General features: G+C 54.7%; 2 protein-coding genes across 5 annotated transcripts; one reads left to right on the top strand and one right to left on the bottom strand.

Moving 5' to 3' along the window:
* Nucleotides 1-121: 121 nt before the first annotated feature.
* E2F4 (E2F transcription factor 4) lies at nucleotides 122-15,200 on the bottom strand. The gene is made up of 10 exons (XM_063334048.1): nucleotides 14,997-15,200; nucleotides 13,306-13,415; nucleotides 12,289-12,450; nucleotides 11,769-11,812; nucleotides 8,953-9,014; nucleotides 8,320-8,605; nucleotides 7,115-7,306; nucleotides 5,902-5,949; nucleotides 2,708-2,752; nucleotides 122-2,361 (listed from the first exon to the last, which is right to left on the bottom strand). The coding sequence occupies exons 1-10, from the start codon at nucleotides 15,141-15,143 to the stop codon at nucleotides 2,246-2,248; spliced, it is 1,212 nt and encodes a 403-aa protein (XP_063190118.1). The 5' UTR covers nucleotides 15,144-15,200; the 3' UTR covers nucleotides 122-2,245.
* A 424-nt stretch (nucleotides 15,201-15,624) lies between these two features.
* Nucleotides 15,625-25,145, top strand: EXOC3L1 (exocyst complex component 3 like 1). 4 transcript variants are annotated; one of them, XM_063334045.1, is made up of 13 exons: nucleotides 15,625-15,804; nucleotides 16,667-16,827; nucleotides 18,068-18,287; nucleotides 18,589-19,249; nucleotides 19,417-19,534; nucleotides 19,734-19,859; nucleotides 19,967-20,067; nucleotides 20,496-20,606; nucleotides 20,710-20,839; nucleotides 21,913-22,020; nucleotides 22,332-22,487; nucleotides 22,843-22,967; nucleotides 23,900-25,145. In XM_063334045.1, the coding sequence occupies exons 1-13, from the start codon at nucleotides 15,762-15,764 to the stop codon at nucleotides 24,084-24,086; spliced, it is 2,247 nt and encodes a 748-aa protein (XP_063190115.1). In that variant the 5' UTR covers nucleotides 15,625-15,761; the 3' UTR covers nucleotides 24,087-25,145. The 4 variants fall into 4 exon arrangements, with proteins under 4 accessions (XP_063190115.1, XP_063190114.1, XP_063190116.1 ...); XM_063334044.1 differs by having other exon boundaries at nucleotides 21,898-22,020; XM_063334046.1 differs by lacking the exon at nucleotides 18,068-18,287 and having other exon boundaries at nucleotides 18,618-19,249; nucleotides 21,898-22,020.
* Nucleotides 25,146-25,434: the final 289 nt, after the last annotated feature.

The raw sequence follows: 25,434 nt of genomic DNA, 5'->3' as shown, positions 1-25,434 counted from the left end.
TTTGTTGGTTTTTTTTTTTTTTTTTTTTCCTGTGTGTTTGTTTATTCACGTCAGAGAACACTGTACAAATATTACAGGCAATTTTTCTTTCCTTGCAAAAAAAGTATAAAAATAATCTTTATATATGAATCAAAAGTTCATTCGCAACTGTAAATTTTTTCTCTAGGTTATCCTTTTCCGAAGGTGGCGAACACAAACACTTGGAGGGAGGGCGAGGGCCAGGCAGTACACAGAGAAGAGCTCGAGCTACACCAAAGCCACGGAGCCTAGCTAACGCGCGCAGGACTGAGGGAGCTCGGTCAGCTTCCACGCGGAGGAGGGAAGGTTCGGGGACTGGCTGCATGCGGGCTGGAAGGTCACCCCCGGCGGGGTCCCACGCCACGGCTGTCTTGTGGCTGGCAGCAGCTGCCCGCTGCCAAACTAGAGAGCGTCCCGTTGTTCCTCCCGAATTCTTCATGCTTTTCCCAAAGAGGACGACGGTGTTTCAGGGCTGCAGAGAGGAACGAGCTCTTCTGGAGGAGTGCCACACAGAACAGGATGGCCCGAGGAGCCACCTCGGGGACGCAGGTCCCAAGCACATACTCTTCTCACCTCCACGGCCTCCAGGAATTGAAGACTTTACATCTTTTACTGCTGGCGCTCCAGCTGGTTGTGTGGTTCACAGGCGGTGAGCAGCTAAGCGGAGAAGTTAAACATCAGCCAGTTACGTGGATGGCTACAAGCTACCTCTCTGCGATGGCCAGCCATGCTCCTGGCCTGGCCCTCTCTTCGGCAGTTTGCGGAGCAGGGAAGGCAGGACGGCTGCTACCACCACGTCAGCAGGAAGATGTGCAAAACTGAAGACGCTCAAATAGAGGATCTGATCAAAAACCAAAGTCGGGGCTTGCAAAATACAACACAAATCCATCAGGGCGTTTTGCTCCAACTAAAATGCACCAGGATCTGGTACCGCCAGACCATCGTAACGACCGGTACCATCTGATCATCATAACGAACCTAAGGGCAGACTTTCCATCACAACGCAATGAAGAAAACCTCGTGGAAAAATGATGCAGAGAAAGCATCACGCTAGGCAGCGACCTGTCACAGGATCAGGAATTGGGAGCATGGATACGGACACTAGAGGAGCGAATTCAAATATACAGAAAGCCTGATCCTGAGCAGATGCTAAGAGAGAAAAAGGCGGGGGGGGAAGCACTATTTTGACAACACCTACGTAACTTGTCACAGCAAAAGTACTACTGAATTGTTACTGCTTGGTCGCCTTTTAGACAGTTGAAGGCTCAAGTGCAATGGTTGGAGAAGACAGTTATTCGCAAATATGAGCGGGCTCTGATGTACCTTGGAGTACCTTACAGGCACCAGCTGGAGCAGTCTTATCCTTTCAAACATCTCTTCACTCAGGCAAAAACAAATAAAAATTTTAAACAAAACAAAACAAAAACCATACTGGCACCTCTTCTTTAGGCCTGTAGAAACAGCACAGCTGCCGTACGAGGAGCTGGAGCCCCCAGGCTCGCGCATCAGCAGACTGGAGCACACAGAACGGGCGTTCCTGCTGGTGCACAAGCAGGGAAAGCCTCAGCTCCTGGCTCCTACTAGGAACGCTCAACTCCCGAGTCCCACTAGGAGGCACCGCTGGCTAAAAAAAGTGCTTTTTCTTGTAAAACATACTTGCTTGGTCTGGAGTCACTGGAAGAAATGGACACTTTGGTGCCATTTCCCTCCCCCCGGCCTTGTCATCATTCAGAAATAAAACCGCCCCAAGCTGAACCACTCACATTGAGAAATCAAACTAACTACCTCCGGGCTTGTGAACTGACCACGATATCAGGGCTCCTTGTAGCAGCTGGTACCTAGGAGGTGCAAAGTGCCTCTAGGAGTGCAGGAAAAACCAAGGCATGCAGATTTGAGGAAGCTCAGAGAGGCACATGGGCAAACTCTACGGGTGAACTGGGAACACTCAAAACACAGACCCTTTGAAGTGAGGCCAAGAATCCAGTGGAGAGAGAGATGCGGTGGGGCGAGTTGCACATGCACCTCGCACGTGCAAGAGAGGAAGAGGAATAAGCTACGGGGAAGCTCCCGGCCTGCAAGTCCACATCTCTTGGTTCTGAGTCCATACGAGAGAATCTCTGAATCGCTCGCTCATCGAGGTCTAGCACAAAAGGAATCCAAAAATAGACACTTTCCAAAGCGTTACAAAACGGTCTGTGTTTGCGAGGCTCACGGCCGCGCTGAGAAGTCAGAGGTTGAGGACAGGCACGTCAAAGAGGTCACAGACGCCTTCGCTCTCATCCAGGTTATAGATGTAGTCGTGATCTCCAGGCGGAGGGGAGAGGCGGAGCAAGGGAGCAAACACTGCGGAAAGAGAAGCCCAGGGCTGGTTACAAAACTCAGAACTCCCACACCTATCCAAGAGCTGCCAATGGGCGCTGAGCTGCAGAGCCATGAGGAGGCCACCTCACAGCAACAGTCTTTGAGCTTGCTTCAAATCAGCCTTGCCATACGGAAGAGACAGGCTCTTCTGGTCCCTCTCAGCCATTGGCGAGACAGTGAGAACGGAGTCTGTGTCCCAAACACTCTGTGTCCCAGAGAAGATGAGGGGGAATCTGCAGTGGCACGGCTGTCAGCTGGGTAAAGTCACACAGCGTGGTCCTCCTCCCCAAGGAAGGCCATGCCATGAAGAGGCGACTCAAAGACTCACCTTCAGATGACATCAGCTCCTCCAGCAGCTCAGAGTTCATACATTCTGGGGAAGAGACAAGCGTGGTTAAGCAATGTACTCTGCTTTCCCGCTCTGCTCCTGTGCCGTGTCCCGCCCTTCCCAGCCTCTTCCGCCCCTCACCCCTGTTATCCTCTCTCCGCTAAGGCACGGCGTGTGCCGCAGGCCTCCTGCCACGGGCAAAGGGAAATCCGTGTCAGACAATCCAAGCTACATCAAAAAATTCTGCAGGGGGTTTCTGCCTGCCGTAGCTCAACCGTACGCCAGTCGCCTGCATACGGGCCGTGTCTTCCCCCTGCACTGCCATGCTAGCTGCTGCCCCAGACTCTCTCTCCTGTACTGCCCCCACAGAACTGTAAAAAAATTAATTATTTCTGAAATGTCATTCCTTCCTCCAGCCTTGTTACTCTTGGCTGGTAGGTTCAGGAGGCACTTGAAGGGCAGACAGACAAGCACGCAGATAAGAGATTGACTTGCACATGCTTTTTCTTTAAGAAGCTGAGCGTTTGAAAACAACTTTCTGAATACCTCTCTCGCTTGACCAAGTTAAGATAGTGAATATCTAACTCGATCGATTGAATGCACCCTCAGTAAGTTCGCAGATGACACTAAACTGGGCGGGTGTGTTGATCTGCTTGAGGGTAGGTTGGCTCTGCAGAGGGATCTGGACAGGCTGGACCGATGGGCTGTGACCAATGGTATGAGGTTCAACAAGGCCAAGTGCCGGGTCCTGCACTTGGGTCACAACAACCCCATGCAGCGCTACAGGATTGGGGCAGAATGGCTTGAAAGCAGCTCAACAGAAAAGGACTTGGGAGTGTTGGTTGACAGCCGGCTGAATATGAGCCAGCAGTGTGCCCAGGTGGCCAAGAAGGCCAACAGCATCCTAGCCTGTATCAGGAATAGCGTGGTGAGCCGGACTAGGGAAGTGATCATCCCCCTGTACTCGGCACTGGTGAGGCCCCACCTCGAGTACTGCGTTCAGTTTTGGGCCCCTCGCTACAAGAGGGACATTGAGGTGTTGGAGCGTGTCCAGAGAAGGGCCACAAAGCTGGTGAGGGGCCTGGAGGACAAACCTTATGAAGAACGACTGAGGGAGCTGGGGTTGTTTAGCCTGGAAAAGAGGAGGCTGAGGGGAGACCTTATCACCCTCTACAACTACCTGAAAGGAGGTTGTAGAGAGATGGGGGCTGACCTCTTCTCCCTGGTGACAAGTGATAGGACGAGGGGAAACGGGTTCAAGTTACGTCAGGGGAGGTTTAGATTAGATATTAGGAGACATTTTTTCACTGAAAGGGTTATTAAACATTGGAATAGGCTGCCCAGGGAGGTGGTGGATTCACCATCTCTGGAGGTGTTTAAAAAAAGGGTAGATGGGGCACTGAGGGACATGGTTTAGAAGTGGCTCTTGTCAGGGTAGGCTAAAGGTTGGACTCGATGATCTTAAAGGTCCCTTCCAACCTCAACAATTCTATGATTCTATGATTCTATGATCTAAAAGGGTTGATGAGACGCTACCCACACTTGAAATAAGCTTTCACAAAAGAAACCTCGGATGAGCCCGTTTTCAAGACACTTATCCACAGCAGGCTATTCCCTAGAGGACAGGAACCTACCTAATTCACTGCCATGAGATGAGAGAATTTCCACACCAAGGGACAAGATAGGACTAATACCAGCTTCAATAAAGAGCAATTAAATGCAGAGCCTGCATTCTTAGATCAGGGCTGGTAATACAGCAGGGCGTGTATATGTGTGTGTTGAAATTCAAGTTTTTTTTTCCAGGATACGAGTTTAAAACAAGCAGTTATTAAGCAGCCATTCAGAAGAAAGAGAAAACCATGTAGAAAAAGTAATTCTAAGGAAGAACTCTCCAGGCTCTTGCAGCTTAAACTGCATAGCCTTAAAAGCAGCAGCCAGTGCCAGGGCAGTATTCCTGAGATCACACAGGGATGAAAGAGGCTGCGTGGAGCACGCTGCAAGGCTCATTGCTCCGAAGTCTGTAGTGTTGCTTTTTTCCAGTCTCTGTAGCTGTTGGCTCTTTTGTCCTTCCTTTTGTCCTTCTTTACCTTCCCCCTCCAAATTGGGAAGAATTCTCCATAAAACAACATACATTACTGTAAACAGCAAACATCTTTTTAATAGTGTCCCGGAGTAGTTAGTTTGGGTCAAGCTAGATCTTCTACATGGGCAGGGGCCTCGCAGCAGTTTGTGTTTCACGTTGTGAAGTCACATTAACTGTTCAGCTGCCTTCAGTCATTACCAAGACTTTATCCACTGTCTACAGCAGCGGGTACTGAGTGAGGAGGAAAGGTGTTCTCCAGCCCGAGCGCGGAGCCCGGGGCTCCCAGCACACAGATCAGGCGGTTCCGCGTCTGCGTTTGGGACTGTGGGGTCCCTACACAAAGACAGCGCTTTCACAAAGCACCTGCGAGAGCACAGAACTAGGGACTGTTGTTGTACGCGTCCTGTCACCACCACAAAAACGCTCATGTGTACTCAGCTCTGCCTAGCTGCGGGGTTAGAAAGGATTATGCCAGCATTGAAGGGAAGTAAGAGTGCAAAAAACCCCCAACGTTTCCCAATTTAGGCTTGTGTTAAACCAAATTCCTTCACTTCTCCTGCCCTTAGCCCAGAGTCCGTCCCACCATTAGGCAACGACACCCAGACATTCCTTGGCCAGAGGCAGAACTCCTAACACAAGGAATCCCCTCCCCTACCGCTCCAAAATTACCGGCACCACCAAAACCACGGAGGGATATTTCAAAGAGAGAAGACTATCTTCCTAGATTATTTGCGTGGATTAGCCTCGGGCAGGCTACCGCTGGAACAAGACGAACAGGGATTTTTCTTTTACATGGTGCCGACAGGCTGGAGAAAGAGCATGGGAAGCCAGAGCCCAGATTAGCGTTGGCGTGGGGACAGGAAAGCCCTCGTCTGCACACTGTAGGGCAAACTACCAGAGGTTACTGGCAACATAAAGACAGAAAAACACATACAGAAACCAGTCATTTTGAGAGTGCCTAACCAAAGAGATCCAGCAGCCACCAACAACCACAAGCACCTTACAAAACCACAACCCCAAAATAATCCAAAAGGGAGTGAATAAAACAAACTGTCCCACTTCTGGGGCTGGATGGGCACAGAAGAAAGCCGTGGTCAGGGAATGAACATACCTCTTGTTGGATCAAACATCTCTGACAGCTCTTTGGGAAGTTCCAGTACTGCAAATGCAATAAACCAAATAGTTTGCATCGTTACGTGAAGAGTCTGAAATGCTTTACAGCGTTATCACCTGCTGTACTCCTTACATGCCCAAATCATCCTGTGTCATCCAGAAATTCTGCTCCCACACCCCATGTCACATATTTCTGCTGAAATGATAAGGAATAAAATACTTATGCTCAACTACTTTAAAATAGATCTGTAGGAGCCCTGGGACACGAACATGTTATCACAGTCAGCAGCTCTAGAGTAATCGCCTGTATGTAAGGCTCACACGGCGCCAGCTTCTGTACACCCCCTCGATTTATCTTGTGCAGGATGAGGACGTGCCTTCAGAGAGTCGGCACGGGCCCACTGGGATACGGTGGGCTATACACACACCAAAGGCCTAATTCCACCATCCAGGCTACTCCAAGATGAAGACACACATTCCAAGCTTCTCTCAGACACGCCGGCAGCGGAAGCGTGAGAAAAGCACTGCGCGAGCTACATTTGAGCAAGGTTTCCTCTTCTAACCGTAACTCCCTAACCTAGAGTCTTTCTGCAGTGAAGGTGGGCTTCAAAACATTCAAGCAGCGTGTCCTACCCAGAGGATGCTTTTCTCTCCTTGGGCCGCCCTGCCATTTCCCGGCATAAAGCTGAAATGTTCCTTTTTTAAAGCCCCTTTCACCTCACCAAGCACATGAAGGAGCTCCCCAAATATACGCTGTGAGATTGTTAAGACCAGACCGCAAGGTCACTACAGATAAAAAATATTCCTGAGGAAAGCAGAGACAAGAGCTCTCCTAATAAAGGAAAACTCCCCACAAGTTACAAAGGTGCTCTCAGTGACAGCTGGAAATTCTATAGCTTGGACCTTGTACTAGAGAAGGGACTGAAAGGGAATAATCCTACACGTAACAGCAGAGATGCGTGTCACGCGAGTGTCCCTCGCCGATTTTCTAGTACTGTAGCCACAGGAAGCGTCAGGACACTAGACATGACACAGTCACCTTCTTACGAGGTTTCCCAGCACCCTCAGAGGGAAATGCTCATCCCTTGCAAAGTCTGGCTGACAGTGAAGGCAGAACGGAGTTCAGCTTCTCCCTCCAGGACCTGCAGCCTTTCCCTCGCTCCAAGCAGTATGCTTTTGAAGCGACACGCAAAACGAGGGAGCATACTCACTTCCTGTGGGGTCGGGCTTGATGGGCTCGAAGGAGGTAGAGGGGCTGGGTAGGACGGAGCTGCTGTCCAGGGAGGCAGAGGACTGCAGCGGCTGGGTATCTAAGCCGGCTGGCTGGCCGGCCGATGCAGACGCAGTGCTGAGGGGGTCAAAGTCGCCGCTGGTCTTGGATTCTGCCACTGAGACGCCGCATTCTGGAAGAAACAACAGACACACAGAGGCTTGCAATCGCCCACCAGCCCTAAAGCAAGCTGCTGCAGCGCAGACCGAACCCTCACTAGCAACACCGGCCAAGCACAAACGGCTGCATAGGAAGAAGGCTTCTCGCTTTCACCCAGAAAAAACTCCCAGGTCCTGCTGGAGAGCAGCCTTGGTGGTGCCAGATCAAGAACATGCTCTTGCAGCAGTTAACATGAGCCAGGTAGTGAGCTACACCAGGAGAAGCACAGTAAGGGAAGGAAGTTACTATCTGCCTGCTCAGGGCTGAGGCTGCACTTTGGACTACGGTCTCCAGTTTTGGCCATCTTCCCGTTCGAGAAACATGTGGAGAAGATCCGTGTGAGGGCTACCAAGACAGCCTGTGGCACACAGCCTACAAAGAGGGGTGGGAAGGCGCTGGGCTTTTTCAGCCAGGCAAAGAGAAGTCTAAGAGCAATCTAACAGCAGCTCGCAGCTACCTGAGAGGCAATTACAAAAATTAAGAACTTCTCGGTGGTGCCAAACGTTGTAACATGCAGAACAGGCACGAGATACAGCTCAAAGGATCCAGACATCAGGAAACAGAAATTCACTGAGAGGGTGCTGCAGCCCTGGAAGAGCTCACCAAGGAAGCTGGGGATCTCCATAGCTAGAGGCTTTCAAAATTTGGCTGGACAAAGGTACAACCAACCAATCGAGTATTTCTGACAGTCTTTTTTTCAAACTGAAAGTTGAACATGAGACTCAAAAAGACCCTTTTACAAACTTCTGCTCATCAACAAATCTGCATGACCAGTCTCTCCCCCACCGCTGCTCGTCCAGACTGGCACTACCCCCGTCAAGTCAAGTGTCTTATTTCCATTAACACAGCCAGACCCGCTAATGGTGACAAAAGAAAAGGCTCATGGCAGCAAAGGCAGAGGTGCCCCCTTTGCCGGAAGCTGACAAGGAACGTCCTCTCCTTTGTCTGCCACCATCCCCTCTCTGCCTCCTGTAGGCTCCCTCTCACCTGTGCTGGCGGGTTTCTGCGCGGGAGGGCTATGGTCCTGAGTGCTGGTAGGTGTCGGTGTAGAGGGCTGGGTGCTGCTGGGAACGGATGCCTCCTGGAAGTGGGCGAGCGGTGCTATCTGTGGTTTGGAGGGTGCAACTGCCTGGCACTGAATGAGGTCTTCAGGGGGAGGGACGGGTAGTACGACAGGAGGAGAGCTCCAAGCATCTTTGTTTACTAAGAGAACATCAATGGGACCGCTTGTGCTCTTCAGATGGATCTGGTACTTCTTCTGCCCATTTAGGCCCTAAGAAAAGTTAAAAGCAAAACACATTCATACATGAAATGCCCTTTCCAAACAGGACAGAATTTCCCAGAGGCAAGACATGCTGTCCAGACGGTTCAGCACAGTTCCACGTAGAATTCCCCTGACAACCAGGACTATCCTCTCCCCTGATGCTCCTGCAATTACTCATGTACTTCCAAACAACAGACTTTGCTGGCACTTATTTAATATCTGGAGCCTTCCTTGGGCTGCTGGTTCCTCCGACTCCATCAAACCCCTGACTACCAACTCCCAGCCTGGTCAATCCAACAACAACCCCTGCCCCAACACGCACACTCCTGCACCCTGCCCATGCGTTTATCACTCACCTCGGGGATGGGAACCTCCAAACGCGTGCCTGATGGGGCTCGAATCGCAAGGAGGGTGTCTCCTGTGAAAACAGACTGGTCAGCACTCGGTGGGCACAAACTGTTATCGTTATAATTAAGCACTGACAAAGAGCCCCTCCTCAAAGCACCCCCGCACCTGCTGCCCCCGTCTCCCACACTCCCTTCTGCAGAAGATTGCCATTTACACCCATCTGAGCTGCTACGGATATCATACAGCTCCCAATGTGCCAACTCCCCGGGGCGCAAGGAACCTGCGAAGTTTCTTCCAAAGCAATCCTAGAGCTTTTTAGCAGCATCATTAACAGGACTAATCTTTCTTTCCCTCAGAAGGGCTGGCTTAAATTCACTCTTAAGAACATCTGAATCCTAAGGGAAGGATCCTTCACCCTGTTGTCACAAGCTTTTCAATGTGAATTAAAAATGAAAGAGCTCACAGCTCGAAGAGCTGCAGTGCCAGCAGAGAGAGGGTGTCGAATAGGCCCAGGAGCCAGACTGCCAACAGCATGGCAGCCTCGGTGCTGGAGTACTGATACCCGAAACCAACACCCCCCAGTCTCTACTGGCAAGAGAGCTGCCTGGTGCTAGTTGTACTGGACCCTGCACAGAGGGGCTGGGAGCCAGGCTGACAGCATCTCTCCAAGCTCCACAGCTCCTTAAGGCCCGTGCCCCTAATAACACAACAGTCACAGGTGAGCAGCTTCCAGTCCATACTGGGGTTTAGAAAAACGTGAACAGAGAAATACCAGCGCTGTGAACATTCAGACCGAGCAGTTAGCAGCTTTCACTTTGAATGTTTAAGTTTTAGTGTGGTCAGTATTCACACTTCACCGGTATTCTGCATTAAGCTTCGCTTGATAATTAACACAGAAGATCCCCAGAGCGATGAGAGCAAGCAGACAGCAGAAGAGCACGTTCTTTAATTTCAGGCAGGCAATCAAAGGTCAGATCAGCAAAAGGTACGGGAATTAAAAATACCACAGGATTTGTCAATAAGATGGGATTCCTTTAACAAATCTGCGCTTAAGAAAAATATTGTTAAGAGACATTAAAAATGCATAATAAAGCTCAAAGACACAAGCTCAAGCTTTAAGACACATTAGTTTCAAATACAGGTGTTGTGTTTCTGTTGCCCTTGATAGCTACATCCCAACTACTTTTACAAATCTGTGCAGTGTGTTTCCACTTCCCTTTTGATTCTCCAAGTGCTAAATCCATCACAGCCACAGATGGGGAAATTACGTTTCCCAGTCACTAAAAACTAACATATTCTTAGGTTGGTTTGTTTTTTTTTTAATTAAACCAAGTAATAAATCCATATTTGACAATAGTCCAAGCATGGAAATCTTCAAGCCCTAACTCACTTTGAGAAAGTGAGTTCAACAGCAGGCTGCACCACAGCTCAACAACACAAAAGGTCCAACAAAGAACCTCTGCAAGGCTCAAACGCTCAGGAGAGGGGGTGGGGGGAAGTCATACAGGAAAACTGAACAGACAATGGAAAAACATGGATCAAGCCTCTGTTCTAGCAGGAATTCAGACCTGCGCTCAGTAAGACCTAATCTCTGTGCATTTTGGTGAGGTCTAACTTTAGATGCAAACCAGTTTACAAAAAAAACAGGTGCAATAAAATGCAAAGCGCTCAATCAACCAAGCAATAAGCTGTCTGCTGGTCTCCAGTAAGCTCTTCCACACTGTTAGAAGTTATCTGGCCCCAAGCACTGTCAAACTGAAAACCCGCTCCCTGCCCCCAAAAAGTCATAGCTTAAATCAGAAGAGAGAGTAAAGCAAAGCGGGTGGTGATGCGTAAGTTACCAGCAGGAACTCGAGCAGCGTAAAGTCTGGTGAAAAAGGAAAGCACACGAAGGCAAAGATGAAAACTAGACGAGCTGATGAAGCGCAGGGTGAGAAGAGGTTGGAGAGATGAGGACAGAGCCAGACAAGGGGGAGATTACGCATGGCTGGCGGGGTGAGGGCAGGATAAACAGCTTCAATCACTGCTGCAAGCAAGCAGATGTGGGTTGCACCGGGTCGGGAGAGGTCAGGAGTCCACCGAAGCAGAAAGGAGCTGCAAATCTATGCCGCCACAGCTGAGAACAGTTTATATACTGCAGGCTGCTGTATTGCGTGCTGGCCACCGGGGATTTTCTACTTATTTTTTTTGGTCCTACAGCTATCATTAAAATTGGCAATAGAGAAGAAACAGAGACTCCTGTGGGTTTTCTTCACTTTTGCCCCACAGAGACAGGACACACGGCTCTTTATACAGGCACCTCACAGCTTTAGAAAGGCAGTAGACAAGGGAGCGAGGTCACAGCAAGCTGTGTATTCCCTTCTGTCCCGCTCTTCACTACCTCCCTCTCGTTGGTAGAGGGCAAGATGCAGCTGAGGGACCACTTTTTATACCATTTTCCTGCTTACACCCAGATTTCTACCATGCAATACAATTTGCTTCCTATTATTAGAACATCGCCTACCCAAGCCCTCAAAAAGCTTCTAACGTAACACACATACACCTAAATAGTGACACCCAGCAAAAAGACTTCCTTAGGAATAGCAGCTAGGTTCCTTTAAACACAAGTAAAAGAAACCACCTGTCCCCTCCGATGGCAACAAGAAAGCTACAGCTCAGTGGTACACAAACCCAGGATGGCATCAGAGCTCACACTACATTTAACTTGATGCTGTCGGGCAGCCTGTGGGCTGCTGCCTCCTCTTTCCTGGAGAAAGGAGAGCAGCTGGGACAGACTGATAGGGCTGCAGAGTTATATATTTACGATGGAGACGCATCTCCTTACCTGTGAAGCACTTGCAGATATCTTCGTGTGTCACATACGCTAACGTTTCCAAGGTTAAGGAGAAAGGCTGCAGCTTCCTGAGCAAACAGAGAACTCAAAGGGCACCTGACGTTTCCTTCCTGAGCGCAAAAAATGCCATTCCCAGAAAGCTACATACTCATCAGAGCTGACATCCACAGACAGGCAAGCCACAAGAGTAGCTCTGCACTGGAGAAAGTGGCACCTGTGGCTCAGAGAGAAGCCTTTCTCTCACCACGCTAAACATTACAGCATTTTTTACTTCAAAGCCAGACGAGAAGCCGTGCACCACAGAGAAGGATGGTTCCCAGACCGGACAGTTATCCTAATTTCAAAGGCAGGCACTGCCTCTTGACCCTTTCAGCACAGACCCTCCAGCAACATCAGGTCACCACCACACCTCCGCCCTGAGCAGGGCAGCACCAACCCAGCCCTCAGGTCTCTGCACTCCAGCCCAGCAAGCAAACATGGAGACGGAGTAATCAGTTCACACAAAGGATATCGACTGTTCTGCACGTCTTCTGTAACGTTTTTGATGCTCTGCTGAACCCACATCTTCTGCTGCTCCAGCTCCTGTTCCCGCTGCTCCAGGTCCTCTATGTCTGCCTTCAGCTCGATAAGTTTGTGAGCTATTTCACGTGTGTTGCAGCCAGGACCCACCCCTCTGCGCAAAGTCAAAAGGAGTGACATGCATCAACCTCTGGAGGCACCCAGACCAGCCCCAATGTCTCAGAGAGGTTGTCACCTCCCTTACCCCGTCATACATCAAGGCTGGATCACCCAGAAAGCCTCATCTATACCTGCTCTAGATCCCGTTGCACAGCAACATTTGGTACATCTGCCTACATCCCGCAGACCAGCCGGGCTCTCTCCCATCCCCAGTGCCATGACAGGCATCTTTTCTAGCCCAAGGTGCTGGTAGTATGTACCAAAATAGCAGCTCTGCTGTAAAAAGAGACACGCCATACGTACTTCAGCTTTCCTCATTACTACCATCAGCATAGCCCGGCTGGGGAATCATAGAATTGCCCAGGTTGGAAGGGACCTTTCAGATCATCGAGTCCAACCGTCAACCTAACACTGCCAAGTTCACCACTGACCCATGTCCCTCAGCGCCACGTCTGCCCGGCTTTTAAATACCTCCAAGGATGGCGACTGCACCACTGCCCTGGGCAGCCCGTTCCAGTGTTCGATAACCCTTTTGGTGAAGAAGTTGTTCCTCATATCCATCCTAAACCTCCCCCGGTGCAACTTGAGGCCACTTCCTCTTGTCACTTGGGAGAAGAGACCGACCCCCCCTGGCTACCCCCTCCTGTTGTAAAGAGCAAGGTCTCCCCTCAGCCTCCTTTTCTCCAGACTAAACAATCCCAGTTTCTTCAGCTGCTCCTCATAAGATTTGTTCTCTAAAAGTACAGACCACTGAGGAACCTTGCTCTAAGCAGGGCATTTTAACCCCAGTGTCACTGAGACCTGGACTAGAAGGGACCTGTGAATGATTTAGACCTTCTCTGTCACTCACTTCCACTGGATACTGTTCTTGGATTTCTTCTCGATCAACCCGATGCCTTCCAGGACATTCGTGATATCGTAGATCCGTCGCTTCTGTCGCACAGCCAAGGTATCCGCAGCCTGCAAAAAGGTTAGACGCTTAACTCCAAATTCTCAGTCATGTTTCGCCCCTTCCTGCCTGTCAGATTAAATCCTGGCCAAGCACTCTGCTCGCCACCTCATACCTCTCTTGTCCCAGCGCCTCAAGTTACAAAGCCATGTTCTCAATGTCATCACGACCATGAGAAGAAGCCACTGCCCCTTCGTTCCTTTTCTTACCCAGCCACCTCCCCACTAAGCACAAACCAAATTCCAACCACCTCGCACGCAGTGGGTCCAAAAATCACCATTCCTCAGCAGCAAAGCAGTGCCAGAAGACACTAGTCTGGCAGCCTAAAAATTGTGCACTCCTTCAGGGTAGGAGAGATGGGGATGGGAAGAGGAAGGCAGAGAGCTGTCTGTGCGACTGACAACAGCTTAGTGAAGCTGACATTCAAAAGGTCTTTTCTAAACCTGATCTGACGCTGCTTGGTAGAGAACCAACTCCTTTTCAAGAGGCAGATCCCTCTGTTTGAAAGGCACCGGGAGGAGAATAAGCATGGCTGTAAGGCAGGACTCCTGAGCAGCCCTGGGACTTCCCTGCCTTGCTCACAGGACTCTCCTCCGCTCGGGTTTTGGGACACACAGGCCTGCACCTGTTTCCACTACCACATGGCAACCTACTGCCACCAAGAGTTTAACGGGCGCTGCACCGGCATAGCCGGGACCAGTAACGTCAGTTCCCTCTCACCTACCAGTAACTGACCCTACACCGGACAACTAATCAAGTCACGCTAACAAATACAAATCCCACTTAACATTTTAAGCAGGAAAAGATTGGTCTTCTGCCCAAATTCAAAGACATAACAATTTGGCACAGGGGAGGACGGAAGCCTACAGCCAAAAGACCCCTCCAGCCCCCGCATCTTCAGGGCTTTCTGGGTCTGCTGCCCATGAAGGGTCAGAGTGTGCTCACACGTGCATCCACCTAAGAGATATTTGTATAAACCACAGCAAAGGAACTTCATCTATAGAAAAGGACTAAGTTTAAGTACCGTACACGCCATAACAATAGTTACTTCCTCTAGGTAAAGGTCTTTAAAATGCAGAAACAAGGCATGTTTCTAAGGGCATCAGGGACAACCTTTGGCAGAGATGAATTTGCCCATGCTCTGCTGCATACCGGGGGGGCAAAGTGCAGTAGGGAGGATCGGTTTCTATAGGCATCTGTTTCTATAGGCCTCAGAGGTTTTATGGGGCCGGATCATTATGGTGACGGTGATCAAGCAGCGCCTTGGCGTGGGGTGAGAACGTGGAAGAAGACAAGGTGGCTCCCACTGAAGCACACAAACACCTGCAAGGTCCGCTGCCTCCTCCCTGCTGGGGAGAGCAGAGCGGCTGGGACAGACCCGCGGCGGGGGAGAGCTCCTGGGACAGACCCGCGGCGGGAGGGACCGCCGGGGATCCCCGCGCCGCCGGGGACCCCACTGTCCCTGCGCCGGCCGCTGCCCTGTCCCCGCTCCCCTCCCCCTCAGCTTCAGCCCCCGGAGGGCCGGGCCCACCGGAGCTCCGCTCCCCGCGGAGCCCTCCCCCCCCACCCCACCCCGCCGGCAGCCCCCGCACCAGCTTGAGGTCGAGCACGCCGTCCTTAGCCTCCTGCAGCAGCGACACGAACTTGGTAGTCAGCAGCCCCAGGCTCTTCTCGTGCCGGCTAGGCGCCCCCGCAGCCCCGCTCCCACCCCCGGGGGGCTGCGGCCCGCACTCCGCCATCTGCCCGCCGCCGGCTCCGCTCCCGGCCCCGCCGCGCTTCCGCTTCCGGCCCGTGCGGGGCACGACGGGAACTTCCGGGGCGGGGGCGGTGGCGCCCAACGGCCGCTCCCTAAGGGGACCCGCCGGGGGAAGGGTGGACGTGGCCCCGCCGCCGGCATCCCCTCGGGTCGCGGCTGCCTGCCCCAGGAGGGGTCTTCCCGGGGTAAAACCGGGGGTGCGGCCCCCGCCTCCTCGCCGCCCTGTGGTACCAAAGCTAAACTGCCATGTTGTCCCCGAGGCCTGGCGCCGCCGGGCTGGAAGGAGCGCGGCGGTGCTGCCCGCCACCCCTGTCTGCCTTAAAACACCCGATGTGGGCACGAATCCCCCTGGCCGTGCGCGGGGGGCGGGGGGCAAACCGGGCCTGGTGTCCCCTCCCGCCGCCTGCCTTCCCCGGTGTTCCCCCCTCCCCTCCGCCCCACCCCGGTTCCTGACGCCCGCTCGGGGCTGCGGGAACACAATGAGGCCCTGAGGAGCGCGGCCGCTGCCGGCTGAGGAAGCGGCTGCCGGCTGAGGAAGCGGCTGCCGGCTTCCTCCGCCCAGCCCTGCCCCGGCTCCCGCAGCTCGCACAGCCTGGAGACCATGGGCATGTCTGCGGAGGAGGAGCGCGCCCGCAGCCCCAGAGGTAACGGGGCGCTCCGGTTCCCTCCGCCCCGGGGAGCCGCCGGTGTCGGGCAGGGGAGGGACGATACCGTTTTGGGGGCTCCCCCACCCTTTGCCTTATCACCCCGGGACCTTTTTCCCTTGCTGGCCGCCTCTGAAGCCCCTCGGTCCCCTACTGTGGAGGCAAGCTTCCCAGCAGAGCCGGAGCCCAGCTTGGCACTGGGTGGTATCCCGCGGGGCTGCAGAGAGCCCCAAGATGGGGATGGAGAAACGGGGAAATGATGAAGCCAGGGGATGGGGGGCTGGCGTGTCATAACTCTGCTGGTTCTCAGCCTTCTGCTCTGGCCAGAAGACCTCTGGCATGGCTTCAGACCCTGTGCCAAGGGGGATGCTGTTGGCCACCTTTGGGAGTCCAGGAGCCTCCCATCCTCACCTCAGCCTGGCTCTCCTTCATGCTAGAGCTGCCATTCTCCATCCCTCCTGCTGACTCACTGCCAAAGCCTCAGCCTTGCCAATGGCACGTTCCCAGGCACCATCAGACCCCACCTCAGACAACACAGCATTGTCTGGTGGGGGAGCGATGGGGATGTGCACTCAGCCTCGGGGACAGCCTGAGCTGACAGGCTGGATGACAGCTCCTCAGGGCATCCTTTGCCATGGCTGCTGCGACGACCCTGGTCCACGCTGGTGGCATCTGGGTGGGGGGATGTTGTGGAAGGACCCGCTTGCTGCTATGTTGTCCAGGTTCCCACATCTGGGTATGCTTGGATGTGCTGGCGGCCAGCTTCCTGCCACCGGCCTCAGGGGCCCTTCCTGCCCTGCCAGGAGAGCCTTCGTTAACCCCTGGCTTCGTTGTGCTCATTAACCCCTGGCTTCATCCCCAGATGAGGAGTGGCCGGAAGCGGAGAAGGCTGAGAAGTTGGCGAGAGGAGCCGCTCTGAAATGGGCCTCAGGGGTGTTTTACCGCCCTGAGAAACTGGAGGGCCTCGGGCAGTACCGGAGCCGAGAGACGCAGAGGAACAGCTCCATCCAGTCCCGGCTGAAGGTGGGTGTTTGCCACAGCCCACCCCATGGACGCCCGCAGCCTCCCCAGGCAGGGATCCCAGCCAAGGTCCCCTCTTCTGCATTGAATCAGCTTTGTGTCCGCTTCTTCCAAAATCTTGTCCTTTGGCTGGCACTTGGAGGGAGAAATGCAATTATCTGGGGGAAAATGTCTGGTAAACCCCACCACCACCCCCTGCCCTCCCCCCAGATGGTTTCTGAAGTGTTAAAATGAGTTGCCCGTTTCTCCGACCGTCCTTCAAAACAAAAACACTGAGGGTGTTCAGCAGGTCCCATGTGCGAGAGTGGGCACTCCTCATCCCCCTTCCATCCCAGCACCAAAGCTCCCCTTCCCCACAGCTGGGAGGAGGCAAAGAGCTCCAACCTGCCCTGGCCTCCACATCACACAGGAGAAACTCCATCTCTGTACACGTCAGTAAGGGCTGTCCTCAGTCCCTGTGTCAGTCTCCCTGCTCAGGGCTACCCTTTTTGTATAACCCTGGGAACGATTAACCTCAGGACCCAATCGGTCTGAGCACCCCAGCCTCCTCCTGAGTATTTTGGAGATGGTTTCTCCTACCCTGAATGTTGGGAGAATTTTCCAGGAAGCAACTTGTTTTAAGTCATGTGGCCTCAGACAAAAAAGCTGGGTAAAAGGGCTTCTTGGCACCAGGAGCCAGGAGTGAAATGGGTGGACAAGGCATGGAGATGTGCTAGTGCCGCTGCGGGGCTGGAAAAGATGGAAATCCATTTTGGAGGAGGGCTCATCTGGCCGCTGAGGTGCTTCATGCCATTCGTATGCCTAGGGGGCCACGCTTGGAGCCCTGTGGCCTGCAAATATTTTGCAGAACCAAAGTAATATTTTAAAACCGAAAGGAGACATCTGGTTACTGCTCACCCTTGATCACCCCAAAGTGACACCCTTCTCTCACCTCCTGCACAGCAGCCATTGCCCCCACCCCCTATAAATAGTCACCGTGACTCAGTTTACCCAGAGTGGGGAGAAATGAGCCATTCCTGCTGCTGGAGTGGGTTTCTTGAAGCTGGCTGTGCTTGGGTCTGTTGGGATGGGGTCATCACAGAAGGTCTGGGAGATATGGTGGCACGATGGCAGAGGCAGATGTGACCTTGTGGGGCTGGGAGTGCATGCAGGAGAGACCTGGCGAGGCTGGGGCAAATGGTGCTTGAGTCCTGCAGTCTTTGAGAGCTTCTCCACTGCCCCTCCATCCTCTTCTGCTCCCCAGTCAACTGTCCAGTCCTACCTGGAGGGGGTAAGTGCGGGGCTGGAGCAGCTGCGGTCGGCGGCCCAGGAGGTGCAGAGTGCGTGCCAGGACCTGGGGGCTGCGCGCTGGGCCCTGATCGACAGTGCAGACCGCTTCCAGGGCCTCCAGCAGATGCGGGCGCTGATGGCGGAGCACGTGCAGCTGGCCTCAGTGGTCCAGGTGCTGCCCCAGCTCTTCTCGGGTAAGGCATTGGCCCGGTCCGTGTGGATTTGGGCTGGAAGGCACTGGGGAGAACTCCAGTCCATTGGGCTGGCAGCAAAGCTGGAGCAGGTTGCTCCAGCTTTGCCAGTTGGGTTTGGAAAGTCTCCGTGGATGGAGATGCCACTGTCTCCCCAGGGCCTGATCCAACATGGTGTTCCCCAAGCCCCAGTTCTCAGACCTTTCCCCTCACCATCTCCCTGCTAACCTGCCTCTGTGACCCTGGTGCCGACCCCCTTTACCCCCCACAATCAATCCTGGCATCTCTCCTCCCTCTCCCACAGTCCAAGAGATGTTTTCCCATACCCTCCAGCTGCTCCATGGGCAGCACCTCCTGGAGGCCCACGCAGAGCTCATGATGATGGAGCATCTCCGGGACGACATCCTCTCCCAGCTGCACCTCCGCGGGCTCTCCAGTGCCCAGACAACTGTGCTGTCCTACTTTGGTGGCCTGCAGGAGCTCAATGAGAGCCTGGCCAAGCAGCTGTGGGACATCGTGGGCAACAGCCTGCGGCTGGTGCGCGAGGACCCAGTTCTCTTTGTCACTGCTGTAAGGATCATTGAGCGGGAGGAGAAAATAGATGATACTCTGCTCCTGGAGGCCACCTTCCTGCCCCCTGGCCGCCCAAAGGGCTGGAAGCAGAAGTTTTACCAGGTTCTCCGGGAGACAATCACAGGAGCCCACTTTCATGCCCCCGGCATGGACGCTGAGGGGCCAGGGCTGGCCAGGCACCTGGCAACGCTGCAGAAGGACATCGTGTCTGAGCTGCGTGTGGTGAAAGACCTGATGGTCCAGTGCGTCCCAGCTCACTACAACATCCTCAGCATCTGCACTGCCACGTACCACCAGGCCCTCACCAGCCACCTCCAGGACATCCTGCGAGAGGACCTGGACAAACAGGCGCTCTTCCTGCTCCTTGAGTGGGCGCTTCGTGTGTACCACAGGTCAGCACCAACCAAGCAGGGGAGGTTGTGGAGAGCCCAGTTGTCCACCAGCACACAGGCGGGTTGGGAGAGTGGCTCCAGGGATGACCACTGGGAGGGCAGAGGGAGAGGTAGGAACTGCCGGAAAATACAGGTCTTCACAGCCCTGTCCTACCATTGCTCTCCAGTTCAGAGATGATGGGTCACCCTGACCTTCTCCCAGAAGTGGACGTTTCTGCTCTGGGCCCCTTGATGTCCCCTGAGCTCGTGGATCAGACAGAGAGGAAATACGTGGTGAAAGTCAAGGTGAGTGAGCAGGACAGCACACATGCAATGGGGCCGGGGACCCAGTGACCACCACTGAGCCACTATCTGCTCTGGCAGCAGCAGGAGACCATGAGCCTGTGGGACAAGCCCCAGGACTCACTACTGTGCTATGTGTTAGGTCTCAAGGGAGCTGGTACCTGACTTCTTGGGCTGACTGTGGTGGGCGTCCATCCCACAGGCCAGCGTGCTCGAGTGGATGCAGAGGACCCTGGAGGTGGAGTTCAAGGAGTGGTTCAGGGAAGAGGAACCTGAGACAGACCATCAGGGCTTCTTCCAGTCAGCCCTGCCCGTCATTGTCATGCAGGTGGGTCCCCAGCACCATGGGGCATGGCCATGTTGAAAGCCCCCCAAAAGGGGGCTGTGGCCTGCAGCCTCCTGCTGGCTCACCTCCACTCTCCTCTCCCTATGCAGATGCTGAATGAGAATATCCGGGTAGCCTCCTTGATCACGGACTCTCTGCAACAGAAGGTCTACAACATGGCCTTGGAGGAGCTCGAGGCATTTCTGGGCCGGTCAGTGAAGCCCCTTGCATCCCTGCTGTCCTCAAAGACCTTGGGTCCCATGGCCAAGCACCACAGGCTGATGGTGGAGATGTCTGCCATGGGGCACCCAGCACTCATCCAGGTCCCAAAAGGCTGTCTACCCATTGGGGCTACTGCCTCAGCCCGTGGGGCCATCAGCTCCCAGGGCTTGCTGCCCCAAGCACCTCTCCAGTAGCGCCAAGCCCTGCTCTCCTGAGGGATCTAGAATGGGTCCCACTGTCCCACCCTACTCGACAACCTGCCACTCTCCAGCCTGGTGGCAGGAGCTGGAAAGAGCCAAGTGAGCTGGGAGGGTTGTGGGAGGTCCACGTGCCCCCAAGAGCATCCCAGCTCCAGGTCTTTGTGGCGAGACATCTGAGGCTCTGCCCACCCTTTGTGTTTGACTCGCTGTGTTGCAGTCTGCGGGAAGCCCTGGTGCAGTGCGGGAAGGAGCACCAGAAGGACCGTACCATACCCAAGTACTATGTCGCCTACCTGCTGGCCATGCTCAACAATAACCTGGCTCTCAGGTACCATGCACCAGCACCTTGTAGGTAGCAACCCCACTACCCCATGTGGGACCGCGCTTCCCGGGCTACCTGTCTCCTCCCTTCTTCTCTCTCTCTCTCCTAGCTCCTCTGTCTCCTCCCTGCACCCCGACACTGCCCGCAGAGAAGTCCCCGCATCCCTCCGGGCTGCTCTAGACAGGACACAGAAGAAAGCCTGCCAGCTGCTGCTGGAGGAGCTGCTCCTGGACCTCCAGGTACGTTTGTCCACAGCCCGCGAGGCTGGCAGGGCTGCAACAAACCCAGTCCTAGCAAGAACAGCACTCCTGCTACACCCCGAGGCACGGGTTTATTCCTGCCCAGGATCCCTGTTACATACCCCGTGGCCTGCTATCATCCTGCAGACATCTCTGCCAGCCTGGCTCCCAGACCTCGATAAACCGCAAGCAGCTCAGGCGATGTCTGTCACCAGCGAGCACCGCCCTGTATCGCTAGGGCAGATGGCTTGTGGCCCCCGAACCACTAACTGACAGAGTCTGGGAGCCCCAGCCCCCCAGGGCTGCCTCACGCTCCTTTTTATGGCTGGTTCATGGCGGAAAACCAACAGGAGAGAAGCAGCGTCCCCGTGGAGGATACGAGCCCATGTGCAACTGCCCGACTCATTTCCTGCCAGCGTAGTCAAATTTAGCTTTCCTGAAGTCTGGACCAAAAATCTGGAATAATTAACAGCATTGCTATTTCGGGCTTGAATGCCACGAAAACAAAAGAGAAGCTAAAGGATGAAACGCTCGCAGGCAGCTTGGAGACTGCCATGACCCCGGCAGAGACAGAGAGGGAATGTCTGCCTGCAGGCAGGAAGACGGGCAAGGACAGCAGGGGAGGAGGAGGTCAAAGCCTTCAGCCAAAAACATGTTATGTCTGCATAAGGGAAGTGGAGAGGAGTGGAAATTAAAAATAAAATCACAGCAGGAGAGGCCACAGGCGGGTGCGTGAGGAGCAGCTTGCTGCCCAGACCTCAAGGTGCTGCCCACGATGGGGCATCGTGACCCAAATAAAGCCCCAAAATGTGTCTTTCTGGGTGCCAGGGAGGGGTAGCCCCAGTGTATTTCCATAATTTCCTAATCTAGACCACTCTTCTATTTTTATGTTGACTTTTGGCTGGCAGTGGTGGCTTGTGGTTTTTGCAAGGCTGAGCAGACGCACTGCCAGGCAGCGGGCGGGCAGCGGCTGTGGGATGTCGTGGCATGGCAGCTGACAGCTGCTGCGAGAGCGATGCGATGCAGGGCACCGTACGCTGCTCCTCTGCTTCTTTCAGCCCCTCTGCCTGCAGCTGCCTTCCCGCAAGTGGCTCTCCGGGTCCCAGCTCGTCGGCAGCATGTGCGAAGTGATTGACAAGTATGCAAAGGACTTCTCCCGCGTCAGGAAACCCATCTTCACGGTATGCTTGCTGCGGGGTGTCCTTCAAACAGGGCGAGGAGGTTGGGTGGTTGCGTGCAGGATGCAGGGGATGCAGTCGCTGCTGGGTTTGCTGGAGAGCCTGTATCCTCTGCAGCAGCCCTAAAGGGCACCGCCATGCAGAGATGTTCAGAATTTCCCCCAAATTCAGCTACTTTCTCTGTCCCTCTGACCAGAAGGCATCCCAGCGTGTCGAGCCCCTGGCTTGGTGTTGCATCCAGCCCCTTTCCCCTCTGCCTTTCCCTGGGCAATTGAGGTCTGACACCCCAGCGCTAACAGCTCTCCCCTGCCCAGCTCCTGCTGACGGAGAGCGAGCTCCTGGTGGCGAGCCAGTACCTGCGGGCCCTCATGCAGAAGAAGATGGTGTGTAAGAACGAGGAGGAGCGGGGCCAGCTCTGTGACCGCCTGCTGCAGGATGCCACCCAGCTCCGGGACCTCTTCTGTGGCCTGGTGAGAGGTGCCAGGGAGCCGGGGCTGGGCCATGGGAGGGGAGCATCGCCCAGCGAGGTCGGTGCAAGGAGCTCGTAGCTCACCTCCATCACCCTCCTGCTCCTCTCCAGCCCACAGCAGATGGGGTGGGTACATCAGCCCCCAAACAAGATGGGGCTGTTCCACTTGGGTGGTTGTGAGGCCAAGACGAGCAGAACTGGCTGGATTCACGGGACCATGCCCCCATCGCGCTGAGTGGGGAGACACCAGCCACAAGGGGCCAGGTCCCCCTGTGGGCGCCAAGGACCAGGCTGCAGCTCACAAGCCACCGTGGTGGCCTCCTCCCAGTCTCACGTGTGGCTGCTCTCCCTCCCAGGGGCTGGACCAGAGCCAACAGAGCCTGGAGGCTGTGTTTGCCCTGCGGGAGCTGATCTGCCTCAAAGACCCGGCACTACTCAGCCTGGAGGTGCTGGGCTTCATCACCAAGTACCCCGACGTCAGGTAAGAAGCCCAGCTCGGCTCTCCTGCGAGATGGGGGTAGGTGTGAGTCTGCCCCAGGGAGCCAACCTTGGGCTGGACTCCATGAGGTTATGCTGCAGAGCAGGCAGAAACCTGGGTTTTTTCCCCCTACTCCCTCCCTGAGGTTTCCTTTTCCTGTGCTCCAGATTTGAGGGGTTCTTGCAAAGTCCCAAGGGCACAGACGTAAAGGAAAAAGCAGTTCTGCTGTGGTATTCACCCATCTGTATTTGGTGGCCAAACAAAGTGTGAGAAATCAGAGGGCTGGAGCCCCTCTGCTGTGAGAACAGGCTGAGAGAGTTGGGGTTGTTCAGCCTGGAGAAGGGAAGGCTCCGGGGAGACCATCCAGCCCCTTCCAGTCCTTCAAGGGGCTCCAGGAAAGCTGGGGAGGGGCTCTGGATCAGGGAGGGGAGCCATGGGACAAGGGGGGATGGGTTTAAACTGGAAGAGGGGAGATTTAGCTAAGATCTGAGGAAGAAATTCTTTGCTGTGAGGGTGGTGAGCCCCTGGCCCAGGTTGCCCAGAGAAGCTGTGGCTGCCCCATCCCTGGAGGGGTTCAAGGCCAGGCTGGACGGGGCTTGGAGCAACCTGGTCTGGTGGGAGGTGTCCCTGCCCAGGGCAGGGGGTGGCACTGGGTGGGCTTTAAGGTCCCTTCCAACCCAAACCATTCCATGATTCTAAATCACAAAACACCAAATTGGAAAGGTGAGAATCAGCTGAAACCCATGAAATGGCAAAACCAAATTCACAAGGTTTGCAGGGTTATTTTCAAGCAAATTTTAAAGTCTGGCTGGTGCAAAGTACCAGCTCTCCCCCCGACTTCAGCTCAGCTTCTCTGGATCAGGGGAGGTTTGCGGGACACGAGCGCTGTGGATGGTGCCCTGTGCCAGCAGACTCACCTCTTCCTCTCTGCCCAGCGATGAGCACATCTCCACCTTGCTGGATCTGCGGGGGGACGTCTCCAAGGAGGTGCGGCACATGGTGCTGGAAATGATGGCGCAGCATCCCCAGGTCCTGCCCGAGGGCTACCGGCCCATCTTCAGCACCATCCTGGTCCCCGCGCCCGAGCTGCCCTTCTGCCTTCGCAAGGGCAAGTGTGCCTGACGCTGCGCCCCACGGCCCGCTCCCCGCTGCCCTCACAGACCATGCAGGACGTCTCTGAGGCTGCGTGTGGGGAGAATGGAGATGACATATGGCATCCCCCTACACAAGGCACCTCGCCCTGTGCTGGGGACAGTCTGGATATGTGCCGTCCTCCTCTGGGCCTGCCTCACTGAGACGAGTGTCCCCTGTGAGCGCCAGCCGCAGGAGACCTGGGTCAGGAGAAAAATCAACCCATAGCTATTCTGCTGGCCTGCTGGGGTGGTAACAGGTCTTCTCAGCTCTAGCCTACTGCCTGCAGGAGAAAGAGGAGCCGCAGAGCAAAGGACGGGAGCCTGCAGCTGGGGCACGTCCATGTCTCCATGGGGCTGCAGATATTTGGGTTTCCCCAAGTACTCAGACAGCCTCTGAGCCAGCGTGTCCTGGCCGTGGAGTCTGGTGTCACCCCAGAACCAAGGCAGACTGGAGCCCTGCTACACCCAGGCTTACAAGGAGGGGTTTTAGCCATGGGGGAGGTCTTCTCTGTTATGGCTCAGCCCAGCGGTCTGGTGGTGCTGCTCCACCAGCCTGCGCCCTGCATGGACAGTGGGGAGCAGCTCAGCCAGGGCTCGAGGCCGCAGAGAAGAAGGGCACAAGGAAGTCTCACCACCCTGGGTAGTGCCATCAACCCTGTCCCTGCCAGCGTGAAGGGACAGCTCTGAGTTCTGCTGACCTGACCGGCTCCTGGCCCCAGCTCTCTTGCATCCAAGACAGATCTGGAGTCCAAGACAGAGCTGGAGCCTGAGACTCTCTGGCCGCTTGGAGAGCATGAACTGAGTTGTGTCTGGTGTCTCGAGCATCCTCTTGGATCAGTTTCCTCCAGGAAGGGCAGCACCACCCTGGGCACTGGCTCTGCCTCCATCCTCTGCTGCTCTCCAGCCCACGGTCATCTCCATGCAAAGATGAGGAGCAAAGCCTGGCTCTGTGCCTTTGGCCTTGTGCCCAGACCCGGGGAGGCCTCCACGCTCTGCCACACTTCCCGCCTCGTGGCGGGCGTGATCCTGCTCTCATTGCACGGCACCACTGCCAGAAATAAAGGCCCAAGCTCTGCAATCACACACCGGTGTCCAGGCTCTGCTCTCCAGGGGTCAGGGCAGGGATGAGGGCATGGGGGTGGCGCAGCAGGGGAGGATCCATCCACGTGCTTGGCATCACCCCAGGGATGTCTCCCTGCACCCGGTGCCACCCCGGGAACATCACCCAAGGACATGGGGGATGATGGAGACACTACATGTGTGTCCCCTGCACGTCCAGGGTGGTGACGGAGGGGTCTGGGCGGGGATGCTCAGGCGGAGGGGTCAGCCTCAGGGAG

Source organism: Chroicocephalus ridibundus, chromosome 4, assembly GCF_963924245.1.
Source record: "Chroicocephalus ridibundus chromosome 4, bChrRid1.1, whole genome shotgun sequence".
In the NCBI taxonomy this organism is placed as follows: Eukaryota; Metazoa; Chordata; class Aves; order Charadriiformes; family Laridae; genus Chroicocephalus; species Chroicocephalus ridibundus.
The sequence above is the reverse complement of the archived record's forward strand: the minus strand, read 5'-3'. Positions and strand labels throughout refer to the sequence as shown.

Bases quoted from the DNA above. Each gene is read 5' to 3' on its own strand.
- EXOC3L1 (XM_063334044.1), top strand. From the start codon at position 15,762: ATGGGCATGTCTGCGGAGGAGGAGCGCGCCCGCAGCCCCAGAG. The intron at 15,805-16,666 runs GTAACGGGGCGC...CTTCATCCCCAG, and splicing joins GCGCGCCCGCAGCCCCAGAG to ATGAGGAGTGGCCGGAAGCG. The intron at 22,021-22,331 runs GTATGCTTGCTG...TCCCCTGCCCAG, and splicing joins TCAGGAAACCCATCTTCACG to CTCCTGCTGACGGAGAGCGA.
- E2F4 (XM_063334048.1), bottom strand. From the start codon at position 15,143: ATGGCGGAGTGCGGGCCGCAGCCCCCCGGGGGTGGGAGCGGGGCTGCG. The intron at 7,307-8,319 runs GTGAGAGGGAGC...TGTTTCTTCCAG, and splicing joins GCAGAAACCCGCCAGCACAG to AATGCGGCGTCTCAGTGGCA. The intron at 2,362-2,707 runs GTGAGTCTTTGA...CTCTTTCCGCAG, and splicing joins GGAGCTGATGTCATCTGAAG to TGTTTGCTCCCTTGCTCCGC.